The sequence below is a fragment of the Triplophysa rosa genome, linkage group LG18 (assembly GCF_024868665.1).
Source record: "Triplophysa rosa linkage group LG18, Trosa_1v2, whole genome shotgun sequence".
Taxonomy (NCBI): Eukaryota; Metazoa; Chordata; class Actinopteri; order Cypriniformes; family Nemacheilidae; genus Triplophysa; species Triplophysa rosa.
Window position 1 is genome coordinate 9,083,422 of NC_079907.1, and position 13,179 is coordinate 9,096,600.

Genomic DNA, 13,179 nt, shown 5'->3' on the forward strand with positions numbered 1-13,179 from the left:
GCCCACCCTCTCCTATATATACTGCTGTGATTACCTGTAATGGCATTCTTGGTCTCTTCCCCGTGAAGATTTTCGTCAGCACCTTAGCTGCGCTGCTCCAGTTCATAGACGTGCCGTTAAGGTAGACGTTGCCGAACGCAGTGCAGTTGGAATCTGTCGCGGATTCTCCGAACTTATTACTGAGCTCATTACTCGTTTTTCTTCTACGGCTTTCAACAGCTGGTCTTGGAGTAGCTAACGCATCGAGGTGAGCTACGTTTTTCTTCGCTATGTCCACGTTGAAGGTCGCCGCAGAGAAAGGGAAAGACGTCCCTTCCCGCTCTTGCCCGGCAGCGTGTGGGTTCATGATCTCAGATAGAGATTCCCATCTGATGTGCATCGTGTGCATGGGTGTCAAGCATGCCCAGGCCGTGCTGGTGGATGCGGTAAGCTTTGCTCACTGTCGTGTCATGCTGGCCAGGATTTTGGAAAGACTGCTTTGAGTGGCGGCGTCCTCTAAAGCTGATCCGTGTCTCTCTGCTATCCCTCCAGCTAAAGAGACTCAGCCGTCTCCCCTGCTAGACCTTTCTTCATGCGGAGATATTATGGATGCTGAGTCCCCTGAGCCTACGCCACTTTTTGATCAGCTACTGGCGGAAGGCGACGAGATGGAGGGAGATGATGAGGAGGACCAAGAGGTGTTAGCTCGCCTCCTCAGAGAGGAACCGGACGATGAGGAGGAGGACGCTATCCTTTCGGCGGCCCAAGTGTCCAGGCCCGTGAGCGCACAAAGCGGCGAGGTGGCATCTACTGTAGTGAAGTGTGATTTAGTGGAGGTTTGTAAACGTGCGGCAGCAAAGCTGAATATCGCGTGGCCAGTGACTCCCGGGGGTTAAATGGGCTCCCGTCTCGCCTTCCCCCAGCGAAGCAGCTGCTCCCGGCACTGCCAGCGTGTGTAGCTGAGATGAAACGGTCATGGGACAAGCCGTTCTCTCACCGGGTGCCTGTCAAAGGCTACTCTTCTCTGGATGTGAGCGAGATGGAGGAGCTCGGGCTTTCTAACCCGCCCTCGGTTGAGCAATCAGTGGCCCATCACCTGCATCCAAACAGGAAGACCACTTTATCATCTGCCAATCCCTCCCTCCCTGGGAAAGTGGAACGCTTCACCGTGTCCGTGTACCAGAAGATTTACAAATCGTCAGCGCTATCTGTGCGGGCGCTTAATGTGACTTCTTGTTGATGGCCTATCAGGCCGAACTTTTAGAGGAATTGGGCAGTCAACTAGACTCCGGCAACCCAAATCCCAGGATTTGGGAGGAAATCTACAATATCACCGACCTCAGTCTGCGCACCTCGCGTGGTGTGGTACAGAGCTGTGGGTGTCTCGCCGCCGCCGTCGTGGGCGAGAGGTCGCTCTGGCTGGATCTCTCCAGCATCGGGGACAGAGAGAAATTAGATTTTCTCGATGGATGGATCCTAAGGGGCTGTTCGGCCCGGCGGTTGCGGATATGAGACAGAAATGCGATCTCCAGAAAAAAGGGGAAGCGTTTGACGTCTGTCTGTCGCGTAAGAGAGCTCCGCGTTCCCCTGAGGCCGGATCCTTCGATGCAGAACAGGAGGTTTGTGAGTGTGCCCAGGACCGTTAAACCCTGCAGCGCTGAGCAGACGGCTCATCCCCCACATCTGTTCCCCCACCCGCAAAGAAGCGGAGGATGTGGAGCATGAACGTAAGTTCGTTTGCAAGTTGTGTTCAGGCCCGTTCAGTTTCTCCTCAACACACAAAGTTCAGCGTATTGCCAACAGCAATCCCACTACCACAAGTGCTGGAAACTCAGCCACCAGGAGAGTGTGGTCTGATACGTTCAAGCACAAGTTTTCAAGTGCACAGTCACAAAGCACTTCAGCCCCTGGGTTCAAAGCAAATAAAATTTCTCTGTCGCATCCAGGCTCCACACCGAGGGCGCAGAAACACAAAAACATAACAACGATGAACCGGGAATTAAACGAGTCTATGGGCCAGACAAATCCCAGACGTTTTTTTCTCTGTCCACTAGATGGCGCCAGATTTCCATCTATGGAATCGGTTCAGCAGAACCCACTGGCTCTTCATCAAGAGGCTTGGAAAGAGTGTTCAGTGCATCCCTGGGTCCTCACGACCAGGGGTTACAGGCTTCAGTTTGCGGTAAAACCCCCTTCTTTCAACAGGGTCATAACATCTGTGGCAAAAGGGGACTCGGCTCGGGTGCTAGAAGCAGAGATATTCTCCCTCTTAGAGAAAAGAGCCATAAAACGAGTTCCGATGGAGGAAACTCAAAAGGGTTTTTATTCCTGTTATTTTCTAATTCCAAAGAAAGATGGGGGCTTGCGCCCGATATTGGATCTGCGTGCTCTAAACAAGCACTTATGGAAGTACATATTCAAGGATGCTCACAGTCGGGGCTCTCACACAGTCGATCCGCCTGGGAGACTGGTTTTCTGCGGTCGACCTCAGGGATACTTACTTTCACATAGGCATTTACCCCACGCACAGAAAATATCACAGGTTCTTGTTTCAGAGCGAAGTGTATGAATTTGTCACCATTCGGGCTCAGCCTAGCTCCGTGAGTGTTCAGCAGGTGCATAGACGCAGCGCTATCACCGCTGAGACACAGGGGTCTCAGGATATCGTCTTATATAGACGATTATCTGATATGTGCTTATTCGCAAGAGCGGGCAGAACAGGACACGGAGATTCTCAAGTCTCATCTCTCGAATCTGGGGTTCCGTATCAATTATGCCAAAAGCCGGCTGATACCGTCTCAGCAGATGGAGTATTTGGGTCTTCGCATAGACTCTATAGCGTACCGCGCTATGCTCTCGGAGAGGAGAATAATGGCGTTTTATCAATGCCTATTCCACTTTCGCAGAGGGAACCTGGTTTCGTTCAGAACCTGTCTCCGCCTTATGGGCATGATGGCTTCGGCCCTGTCTGTGGTCCTGCTGGGCTTGCTCAAGATTAGAGAATTCCAGCGGTGGGTTGCTGCGAGGCGTTTGTGTCCTCGCAGGCACCTCGCGCACAGAGTGAGGGTGACTATGGAATGCGTGGAGGCTCTCCATCAGTAGAGAGACCCCTCGCTATTCTGGACGGGTGCTCTGTTGGGGGGGGTGTCCATAAGAAAGGTGGTGACAACAGACGCATCCCTTACGGGCTGGGGGGCCGTTTTTCAAGGTAGATCGGTGAACGGTCGCTGGACGCCCCAGCTTCGCAGACTTCACATAAACCTCTTGGAATTAATGGCAGTGTTTCTGGTCCTGAGACATTTTTTGCCATTCCTGGAGGGGTTTCATGTCCTGGTCAGGACAGACAACATGACTGTGGTAGCATATATCAATCGCCAGGGGGGAACTCGCTCGTTGCAACTGCACAAGTTAGCCCGCAAGCTGATTGTCTGGGGGGCTGCGCACCTCAGCTCCCTGCGCGCGACGCACGTCCCGGGACTGCTGAATGTGGGCGCGGATCTTCTCTCGAGGGGAAATCCATTGTACGGAGAATGGGCACTTCACCCGCAGGTGGTGAATCAAATTTGGGAGAGATACGGCAGGGCTGCAGTAGATCTCTTTGCCTCGCAGGCAAACGCAAAGTGTCGCAGGCAAACGCAAAGCTTTATTTCTCTATCAAGGACGAAGATGATTTGGGTGTGGATGCGCTGGCTCACCCGTGGCCGAACGTGATGCTTTACGTGTTCCCACCACTGAGTCTAATTTCTCCAACCCTGGGCAGAATAAGAGAAAACGGGTTGTCTTTTCTTCTGGTAGCCCTTTGTTGCTCAGGAGGTTGTGGCTGGTGGAAATTGTTCAGCTGCTTCAAGGGGAGCCGTGGTCGCTCCCATTGTGGCGCGACCTGCTGTCATAGGCGGGCGGGCAGATATTTCACCCCCACCCGGATCAGGTCGATCTTTGGGTCTGGCCCGTGAAAGGTTGAACTTGAACGCACTCGGGCTTCCTCGGGAGGTTGTAAACATCATACAGAGCACTAGAGCCCCGTCAACGCGATCATTGTATGATCTGAAATGGCGTGTGTTCGAGGACTGGTGTACACGTAAAGGAGTTATTCCTTTTCCGTGCTCTGTATGTGATGTGCTCTGTTTTTTGCAGAGCTTGATCGACAATGGCAGAGCGTTTTCCACAGTTAAGGTGTATCTGGCCGCTATTTCGGCTTGCCACGTCGGCTTCNCCGACTGTATTTCGGCTTCGGGTAACAAATGTTGTGTTGATTTGTAAAGATTATCTTGATAGACAAAACGTGTAAACATCATAAACCTTTGTTAACAGAGCTTATTTTTGCGATCTTCCAAAAAGTCTATGGGAAAAATGCATAGGCTTTCGGTCGAGGGAACCAGCGCAGCTTACTTCCGAGTTACGAGCTACAAAATACGTCGTATCTGATCCTCTCCATTGTATATGTATTTTATTTGAATATATATTACTTCATTTTTATTTGTCAGTAGTTGTGTTATATGGGAATCGAACCCATGACCATATAATGCAATGTATGATGAATGTAAACATGATGCAAGATGAACATGATAGCAACAATGAAACTTTGTTTCATATTCAGTAGCAGTGGACAGAATTAAGTTACCTGTTTAAGGGTGTAATGTTGGGCCATGAGACTTCGAACCATGTCTGGAAGGGCGATTGGCACCTTAAGCAGTCTATCAGAGAAGGCAGCCAATAGATGTTGAGAATGCTGCATCCAATCCCGCCTGTCTGTGAGGTGGGAGAGCCGCAGCAAGTTCATAGCCGAGACTGAGTTTGCGCTGGGCTCAGCACCGTCTTGATCTGATAAAAAATAAGAAAATAAATTCATGCTTTTTAATCCAAAGTAACACACAGTGCAACTGGGTATGCACTTTTATGAATATACATGTCAGTGTGCTTCCTGGGATCAAACCCATAACGTTTAGTGCAACGCTTTACCAGTTGAGCTACGGGAACACAACCTGCATGTTTTCCATGTAAACAGTCCGGCTCTGGAAAAACGGCATCATAACACTGATGGTCCAAAAAAACTATTCAACCGGGACCCTTTTATCAGGTCACACAGGGCTAAAAGTGGCTGGTATCACAAGAGAAGTGGCTCCAGAGCTGTGAGCTGATTTACTTTATCTGCACTTTGTTGGTGTATGTGTGTGTGGAGGGGCTGATAGGAGTGGGTTCTCGTGCCACAACGTAATGAGTTGACTGCATCTACTGAGAGACACCGAAGCGACGACTGATGAACAACAGCAATGCTATCCCAACCAAACACATGCAGATGATATCTGCAACCGCCTTTCTTATAAGAGACAAGCACCACACAGACACGCATACAATAAAAAACAAATGGGCTTTCACTGCCATGTCAGAATGATCATATTTTTGTGTTTTGTGCACATCAACGGCAAGTAAGGAGACGCTAGGTTTTATTTACTAGTTTGGGGAGGGTCTTTAAAAAACCTGAAAAACAATCAAAGTGGTATTGATCGTAAGTGAAATGTAAATGTTGATGGTATCACTTAGATTTGGTGGTATTGTGTCATTTTGATTTAGGGCTGGGCAAAAAAATCGATGAATTGTGTTTTAAAATGCAGTCGATTCAATATCGATTCTCCCTCAAGCACTGAACATTCGTTAACATGAATGTTATTGCTACTACTATCCACTAGATGTCACTTTTCTTTTTACAACGGGTGGATGTTACAAAAGGGACTCAGGTAGCATATCATTCATTCATGGCTTAATTAACATGGTGGATGCGGTGTGTCCTTGAATTTAACATCGCCTTCACATAAAAGGCAGCAGTTCATATGATTGCAGCCTCTCTTTACAGCTAATTTTGTGAAATTTAGTTTGTTATACTGTATCTTAAATGTAAAATAACCTGATCCTGTTTGATCAAGGTATGCGACTGTTCTGTTTCAATATACTCAGGCCAAGTGTGTTTAAAGTTTAAAATACAGATTTGTGGCTCTTCGTTTCATTTTTTAATTCACCATTGTAATCTGATATTTACTGATCTTTTTTTAGAAATACAGTATCTATAGGATTTGTATTAAATCTATAATCATGGACTCGAATCAAGAATCGAGAGCTTGTGAATTGGAATCGAATCGGAACATCAGAATAGATACCCAGCCCTATTTGGCTGGTTTATAAACAGACTCCATTTCCCATCATTCTTTATGGCATCAACACAAAGCATCAAGTACACACTAGGGGTGTCACAATAAACCGGTATTGTCAATACCCGTGATATTAAAATGTATTATTGATAACCTGTTAGTTCTACACATATGATAATATCGTAAATAATTTAGCATCCGTTTGAAGCTTTGCCTGAAAGGAACAGTTCACCCAAAACTAAAGTCTTCATTTACTTACCCTCAAGTTGTTCCAAATCTGATATAGTTGGAAAACTTACAATGGTAGTCAAAAGTGCCCCAGAACTGTTTGCTTTTCAACATTCTTTAAAATATCTTCTTTTGTGTTTAACAGTACAAAGAAATTTATAACGCAATTTTTCCTACTATGGTAGTCAATGGTGGCCAAGAACTGTTTGGTAACAAGCATTCTTCCAAATATCTTTCTCTTCCAAATATCGTTCTCTTTCTCCCAACTCAAGGGTGAGTAAATGATGACAGAATTTTTATTTTTGGTTGAACTGTCCCTTTAAGAGCTACATGCTTACAAACTTAAGATTTGTTGGCCTAAAAGGGAGACAACCCAAAATAGGCAAACTTAAAGATGATTTAGCATAATATGTTCATTTAAGAAAAATAGATATTGTGATAATATATCGTAATCGTGAATTATTTTGCCCATGATAACTTTCAAGTGAAAATCTGTTCTCTTTCAAAAAATCGCTCTGTATCTCACTATGGGAAACGCCTCATGGAAGCACCAATTACACAACGTCTGTCCGACGGGCGGACCAATCACAGCTCAACACTAAGAGCCCACCCTCTCCTATATATACTGCTGTGATTACCTGTAATGGCATTCTTGGTCTCTTCCCCGTGAAGATTTTCGTCAGCACCTTAGCTGCGCTGCTCCAGTTCATAGACGTGCCGTTAAGGTAGACGTTGCCGAACGCAGTGCAGTTGGAATCTGTCGCGGATTCTCCGAACTTATTACTGAGCTCATTACTCGTTTTTCTTCTACGGCTTTCAACAGCTGGTCTTGGAGTAGCTAACGCATCGAGGTGAGCTACGTTTTTCTTCGCTATGTCCACGTTGAAGGTCGCCGCAGAGAAAGGGAAAGACGTCCCTTCCCGCTCTTGCCCGGCAGCGTGTGGGTTCATGATCTCAGATAGAGATTCCCATCTGATGTGCATCGTGTGCATGGGTGTCAAGCATGCCCAGGCCGTGCTGGTGGATGCGGTAAGCTTTGCTCACTGTCGTGTCATGCTGGCCAGGATTTTGGAAAGACTGCTTTGAGTGGCGGCGTCCTCTAAAGCTGATCCGTGTCTCTCTGCTATCCCTCCAGCTAAAGAGACTCAGCCGTCTCCCCTGCTAGACCTTTCTTCATGCGGAGATATTATGGATGCTGAGTCCCCTGAGCCTACGCCACTTTTTGATCAGCTACTGGCGGAAGGCGACGAGATGGAGGGAGATGATGAGGAGGACCAAGAGGTGTTAGCTCGCCTCCTCAGAGAGGAACCGGACGATGAGGAGGAGGACGCTATCCTTTCGGCGGCCCAAGTGTCCAGGCCCGTGAGCGCACAAAGCGGCGAGGTGGCATCTACTGTAGTGAAGTGTGATTTAGTGGAGGTTTGTAAACGTGCGGCAGCAAAGCTGAATATCGCGTGGCCAGTGACTCCCGGGGGTTAAATGGGCTCCCGTCTCGCCTTCCCCCAGCGAAGCAGCTGCTCCCGGCACTGCCAGCGTGTGTAGCTGAGATGAAACGGTCATGGGACAAGCCGTTCTCTCACCGGGTGCCTGTCAAAGGCTACTCTTCTCTGGATGTGAGCGAGATGGAGGAGCTCGGGCTTTCTAACCCGCCCTCGGTTGAGCAATCAGTGGCCCATCACCTGCATCCAAACAGGAAGACCACTTTATCATCTGCCAATCCCTCCCTCCCTGGGAAAGTGGAACGCTTCACCGTGTCCGTGTACCAGAAGATTTACAAATCGTCAGCGCTATCTGTGCGGGCGCTTAATGTGACTTCTTGTTGATGGCCTATCAGGCCGAACTTTTAGAGGAATTGGGCAGTCAACTAGACTCCGGCAACCCAAATCCCAGGATTTGGGAGGAAATCTACAATATCACCGACCTCAGTCTGCGCACCTCGCGTGGTGTGGTACAGAGCTGTGGGTGTCTCGCCGCCGCCGTCGTGGGCGAGAGGTCGCTCTGGCTGGATCTCTCCAGCATCGGGGACAGAGAGAAATTAGATTTTCTCGATGGATGGATCCTAAGGGGCTGTTCGGCCCGGCGGTTGCGGATATGAGACAGAAATGCGATCTCCAGAAAAAAGGGGAAGCGTTTGACGTCTGTCTGTCGCGTAAGAGAGCTCCGCGTTCCCCTGAGGCCGGATCCTTCGATGCAGAACAGGAGGTTTGTGAGTGTGCCCAGGACCGTTAAACCCTGCAGCGCTGAGCAGACGGCTCATCCCCCACATCTGTTCCCCCACCCGCAAAGAAGCGGAGGATGTGGAGCATGAACGTAAGTTCGTTTGCAAGTTGTGTTCAGGCCCGTTCAGTTTCTCCTCAACACACAAAGTTCAGCGTATTGCCAACAGCAATCCCACTACCACAAGTGCTGGAAACTCAGCCACCAGGAGAGTGTGGTCTGATACGTTCAAGCACAAGTTTTCAAGTGCACAGTCACAAAGCACTTCAGCCCCTGGGTTCAAAGCAAATAAAATTTCTCTGTCGCATCCAGGCTCCACACCGAGGGCGCAGAAACACAAAAACATAACAACGATGAACCGGGAATTAAACGAGTCTATGGGCCAGACAAATCCCAGACGTTTTTTTCTCTGTCCACTAGATGGCGCCAGATTTCCATCTATGGAATCGGTTCAGCAGAACCCACTGGCTCTTCATCAAGAGGCTTGGAAAGAGTGTTCAGTGCATCCCTGGGTCCTCACGACCAGGGGTTACAGGCTTCAGTTTGCGGTAAAACCCCCTTCTTTCAACAGGGTCATAACATCTGTGGCAAAAGGGGACTCGGCTCGGGTGCTAGAAGCAGAGATATTCTCCCTCTTAGAGAAAAGAGCCATAAAACGAGTTCCGATGGAGGAAACTCAAAAGGGTTTTTATTCCTGTTATTTTCTAATTCCAAAGAAAGATGGGGGCTTGCGCCCGATATTGGATCTGCGTGCTCTAAACAAGCACTTATGGAAGTACATATTCAAGGATGCTCACAGTCGGGGCTCTCACACAGTCGATCCGCCTGGGAGACTGGTTTTCTGCGGTCGACCTCAGGGATACTTACTTTCACATAGGCATTTACCCCACGCACAGAAAATATCACAGGTTCTTGTTTCAGAGCGAAGTGTATGAATTTGTCACCATTCGGGCTCAGCCTAGCTCCGTGAGTGTTCAGCAGGTGCATAGACGCAGCGCTATCACCGCTGAGACACAGGGGTCTCAGGATATCGTCTTATATAGACGATTATCTGATATGTGCTTATTCGCAAGAGCGGGCAGAACAGGACACGGAGATTCTCAAGTCTCATCTCTCGAATCTGGGGTTCCGTATCAATTATGCCAAAAGCCGGCTGATACCGTCTCAGCAGATGGAGTATTTGGGTCTTCGCATAGACTCTATAGCGTACCGCGCTATGCTCTCGGAGAGGAGAATAATGGCGTTTTATCAATGCCTATTCCACTTTCGCAGAGGGAACCTGGTTTCGTTCAGAACCTGTCTCCGCCTTATGGGCATGATGGCTTCGGCCCTGTCTGTGGTCCTGCTGGGCTTGCTCAAGATTAGAGAATTCCAGCGGTGGGTTGCTGCGAGGCGTTTGTGTCCTCGCAGGCACCTCGCGCACAGAGTGAGGGTGACTATGGAATGCGTGGAGGCTCTCCATCAGTAGAGAGACCCCTCGCTATTCTGGACGGGTGCTCTGTTGGGGGGGGTGTCCATAAGAAAGGTGGTGACAACAGACGCATCCCTTACGGGCTGGGGGGCCGTTTTTCAAGGTAGATCGGTGAACGGTCGCTGGACGCCCCAGCTTCGCAGACTTCACATAAACCTCTTGGAATTAATGGCAGTGTTTCTGGTCCTGAGACATTTTTTGCCATTCCTGGAGGGGTTTCATGTCCTGGTCAGGACAGACAACATGACTGTGGTAGCATATATCAATCGCCAGGGGGGAACTCGCTCGTTGCAACTGCACAAGTTAGCCCGCAAGCTGATTGTCTGGGGGGCTGCGCACCTCAGCTCCCTGCGCGCGACGCACGTCCCGGGACTGCTGAATGTGGGCGCGGATCTTCTCTCGAGGGGAAATCCATTGTACGGAGAATGGGCACTTCACCCGCAGGTGGTGAATCAAATTTGGGAGAGATACGGCAGGGCTGCAGTAGATCTCTTTGCCTCGCAGGCAAACGCAAAGTGTCGCAGGCAAACGCAAAGCTTTATTTCTCTATCAAGGACGAAGATGATTTGGGTGTGGATGCGCTGGCTCACCCGTGGCCGAACGTGATGCTTTACGTGTTCCCACCACTGAGTCTAATTTCTCCAACCCTGGGCAGAATAAGAGAAAACGGGTTGTCTTTTCTTCTGGTAGCCCTTTGTTGCTCAGGAGGTTGTGGCTGGTGGAAATTGTTCAGCTGCTTCAAGGGGAGCCGTGGTCGCTCCCATTGTGGCGCGACCTGCTGTCATAGGCGGGCGGGCAGATATTTCACCCCCACCCGGATCAGGTCGATCTTTGGGTCTGGCCCGTGAAAGGTTGAACTTGAACGCACTCGGGCTTCCTCGGGAGGTTGTAAACATCATACAGAGCACTAGAGCCCCGTCAACGCGATCATTGTATGATCTGAAATGGCGTGTGTTCGAGGACTGGTGTACACGTAAAGGAGTTATTCCTTTTCCGTGCTCTGTATGTGATGTGCTCTGTTTTTTGCAGAGCTTGATCGACAATGGCAGAGCGTTTTCCACAGTTAAGGTGTATCTGGCCGCTATTTCGGCTTGCCACGTCGGCTTCGAAGGAGCGTCAGTGGGTCGGCATCCTCTGGTATGCCGTTTAATGAAGGGGGAGAGGCACTTGAGACCAGTATCAAAACTGCTCATCCCATCGTGGGATTTGTCCTTGGTCTTGAATGCGTTAACGCAGGTGCCGTTTGAACCTATGGAGAGTGTTCATATTAAGCTTCTATCTTTAAAAACGGTCTTGCTTCTCGCGTTAGTCTCAGCTAAGCAAGTCGGTGAGTTACATGCTTTGTCGGTTCACTGAGCATGTCTGAGTTTTAGTCCGGATAGCAGCAAGGTTACGCTGCTGCCTAATCCGGCTTTCGTTCCCAATGTCAGTGATTCGGCGTATAACTGCACTACTTTGGATTTGCATGCGTTAGGGGAGTGGGCCATATCATTTCCATAGTGAGATACCGAGCGATTGTTTGAAAGAGAACATAAGGTTACTCACGTAACCCCGGTTCTCTTAGAACAGAGCTGGTATCTCACCAAGCTTCCCTTCTCGCATAACACGGGGGAAGAGCGTGCTTAGAATGCCGTTACAGGTAATCACTCTTGACTCTTTGTTGCAGTAGCACAAAAATCCTTCATGTCTTTGTCAGGAGGTAAAACAATCCTAATTATCCAGCTAGTCCATTTCATCACAAATAAAATCAGACATCACATCAAAATTGCAATTTCTAAACTTGTAAGGAGGCACTTTCCAGTAGACCCTAACAGCAAAATTATAAAATATTTTTACTATATTCAAAAACATAACAAAAACAGCCAAAATACCTCAGCCCAAAATAAAGAAACTTAATAGCATCATTCATTTTTTTAAGCTTAAGTTGCTACACTGCCTGTGGTTTCTATAAAACAGCAAAGCCAACTGGTTTGGGGTTTGTCTAGTTTGGGCAAGGCGTAAAACACAGAGTGGCAGATGCTTCGGGAGGCAATCAGTCTTCCGTTGACAGAGAGAGGCTCTGACACGTGACGGCACCACACAGCTCCTCGTGGAGCCAACTCTGTACGGCTGGCTCACTATATAATGGCCCAGTCACTCAGAAAAGATGAAAAATCTGCCTTGTGTCCATTTTAATTTATCAGCAGCAACAATAAAAACATAACAGTTAGCTTTCTCTGCCCTCATCTATATCTCATTGCTGTCACTACTATTTTTACGGTAACATCAGTCAAAAGCCCACAGTGGTGTGACTGTGCGCTCACATCAGTCCGGTTCCAAGGGAGAAAATATGGAACCAGAGCCATTCAGGACAGGCTCTGGTGTTCTTACTTTTCAGAAGCATCTTTTTTATACATAGAAGAAAAAGCATGAAAAATCCCTCTCTCGTACAATTACCGTACCGTCACACAGATGCTGATGAACAATCTGCGATGTGAAAGAAAATAGGTGTGGGGTTTCTAGAAGGAAATATCAATTGCTTTAACAATGTAGGCTTTGATGTACTGGATCTGTCTTGTTTCGGTCAAATTTTAGTCAGAAATATGAAGGGCGGAGAAGGCGATATCACAATTTCACAGAAACAAGACGACGGCAGGAAAAGAAATGGAGGGGAGAAAGGGGAGATAAGAGAGATGAAGGATGTTACCACACGATGGGAGACAGTAATCAGGTTACGTGGGGACGAAACGGGCGGTTTTAGCGGGGCATGTCAGGCTGAAACAGTTATCCGAACCAGCCGAGGCTCCATAAGAGCACAGCGGTGTCGCTATAAGCGACTGTTTGATGGAGCGACAGCAGAGCTCTGTAGTGACGTGACACTGAAAGCAGACCGACAGCTAGAGAACCTCATCAACGCTTTCATGCGACTCATAATCACCCACACACTTCCAAGAGCTCCGGCCCTGAATGGTGCATAGTCGGTCCAAATCGCTCCAATCTATCACTGCTGGTGGCCTCTTCTAGTAAAATTACAAAATAAAAACGCAAACAAATGTGCCTCTGCTATGTTTCTGAAGTACAGCATTGCTTGGTGGAAGAATAATATTTTTTATCATCAAAAGTTTTTTTGTTGTGTGTGTCACAATGACATTGACCGCTATA

At 48.3% G+C, this 13,179-nt stretch overlaps 1 protein-coding gene across 1 annotated transcript in view; it reads right to left on the bottom strand.

Annotated features, from left to right (window-relative positions):
• The window catches only part of spata20 (spermatogenesis associated 20), a 53,817-nt gene that overhangs the window by 24,747 nt on the left and 15,891 nt on the right, over positions 1–13,179 (bottom strand). Inside the window, exon 14 of the mRNA XM_057358963.1 lies at positions 4,601–4,800. Coding sequence (XP_057214946.1) covers positions 4,601–4,800 — 200 coding nt within the window. The remainder of the gene's footprint in view (positions 1–4,600; positions 4,801–13,179) is intronic.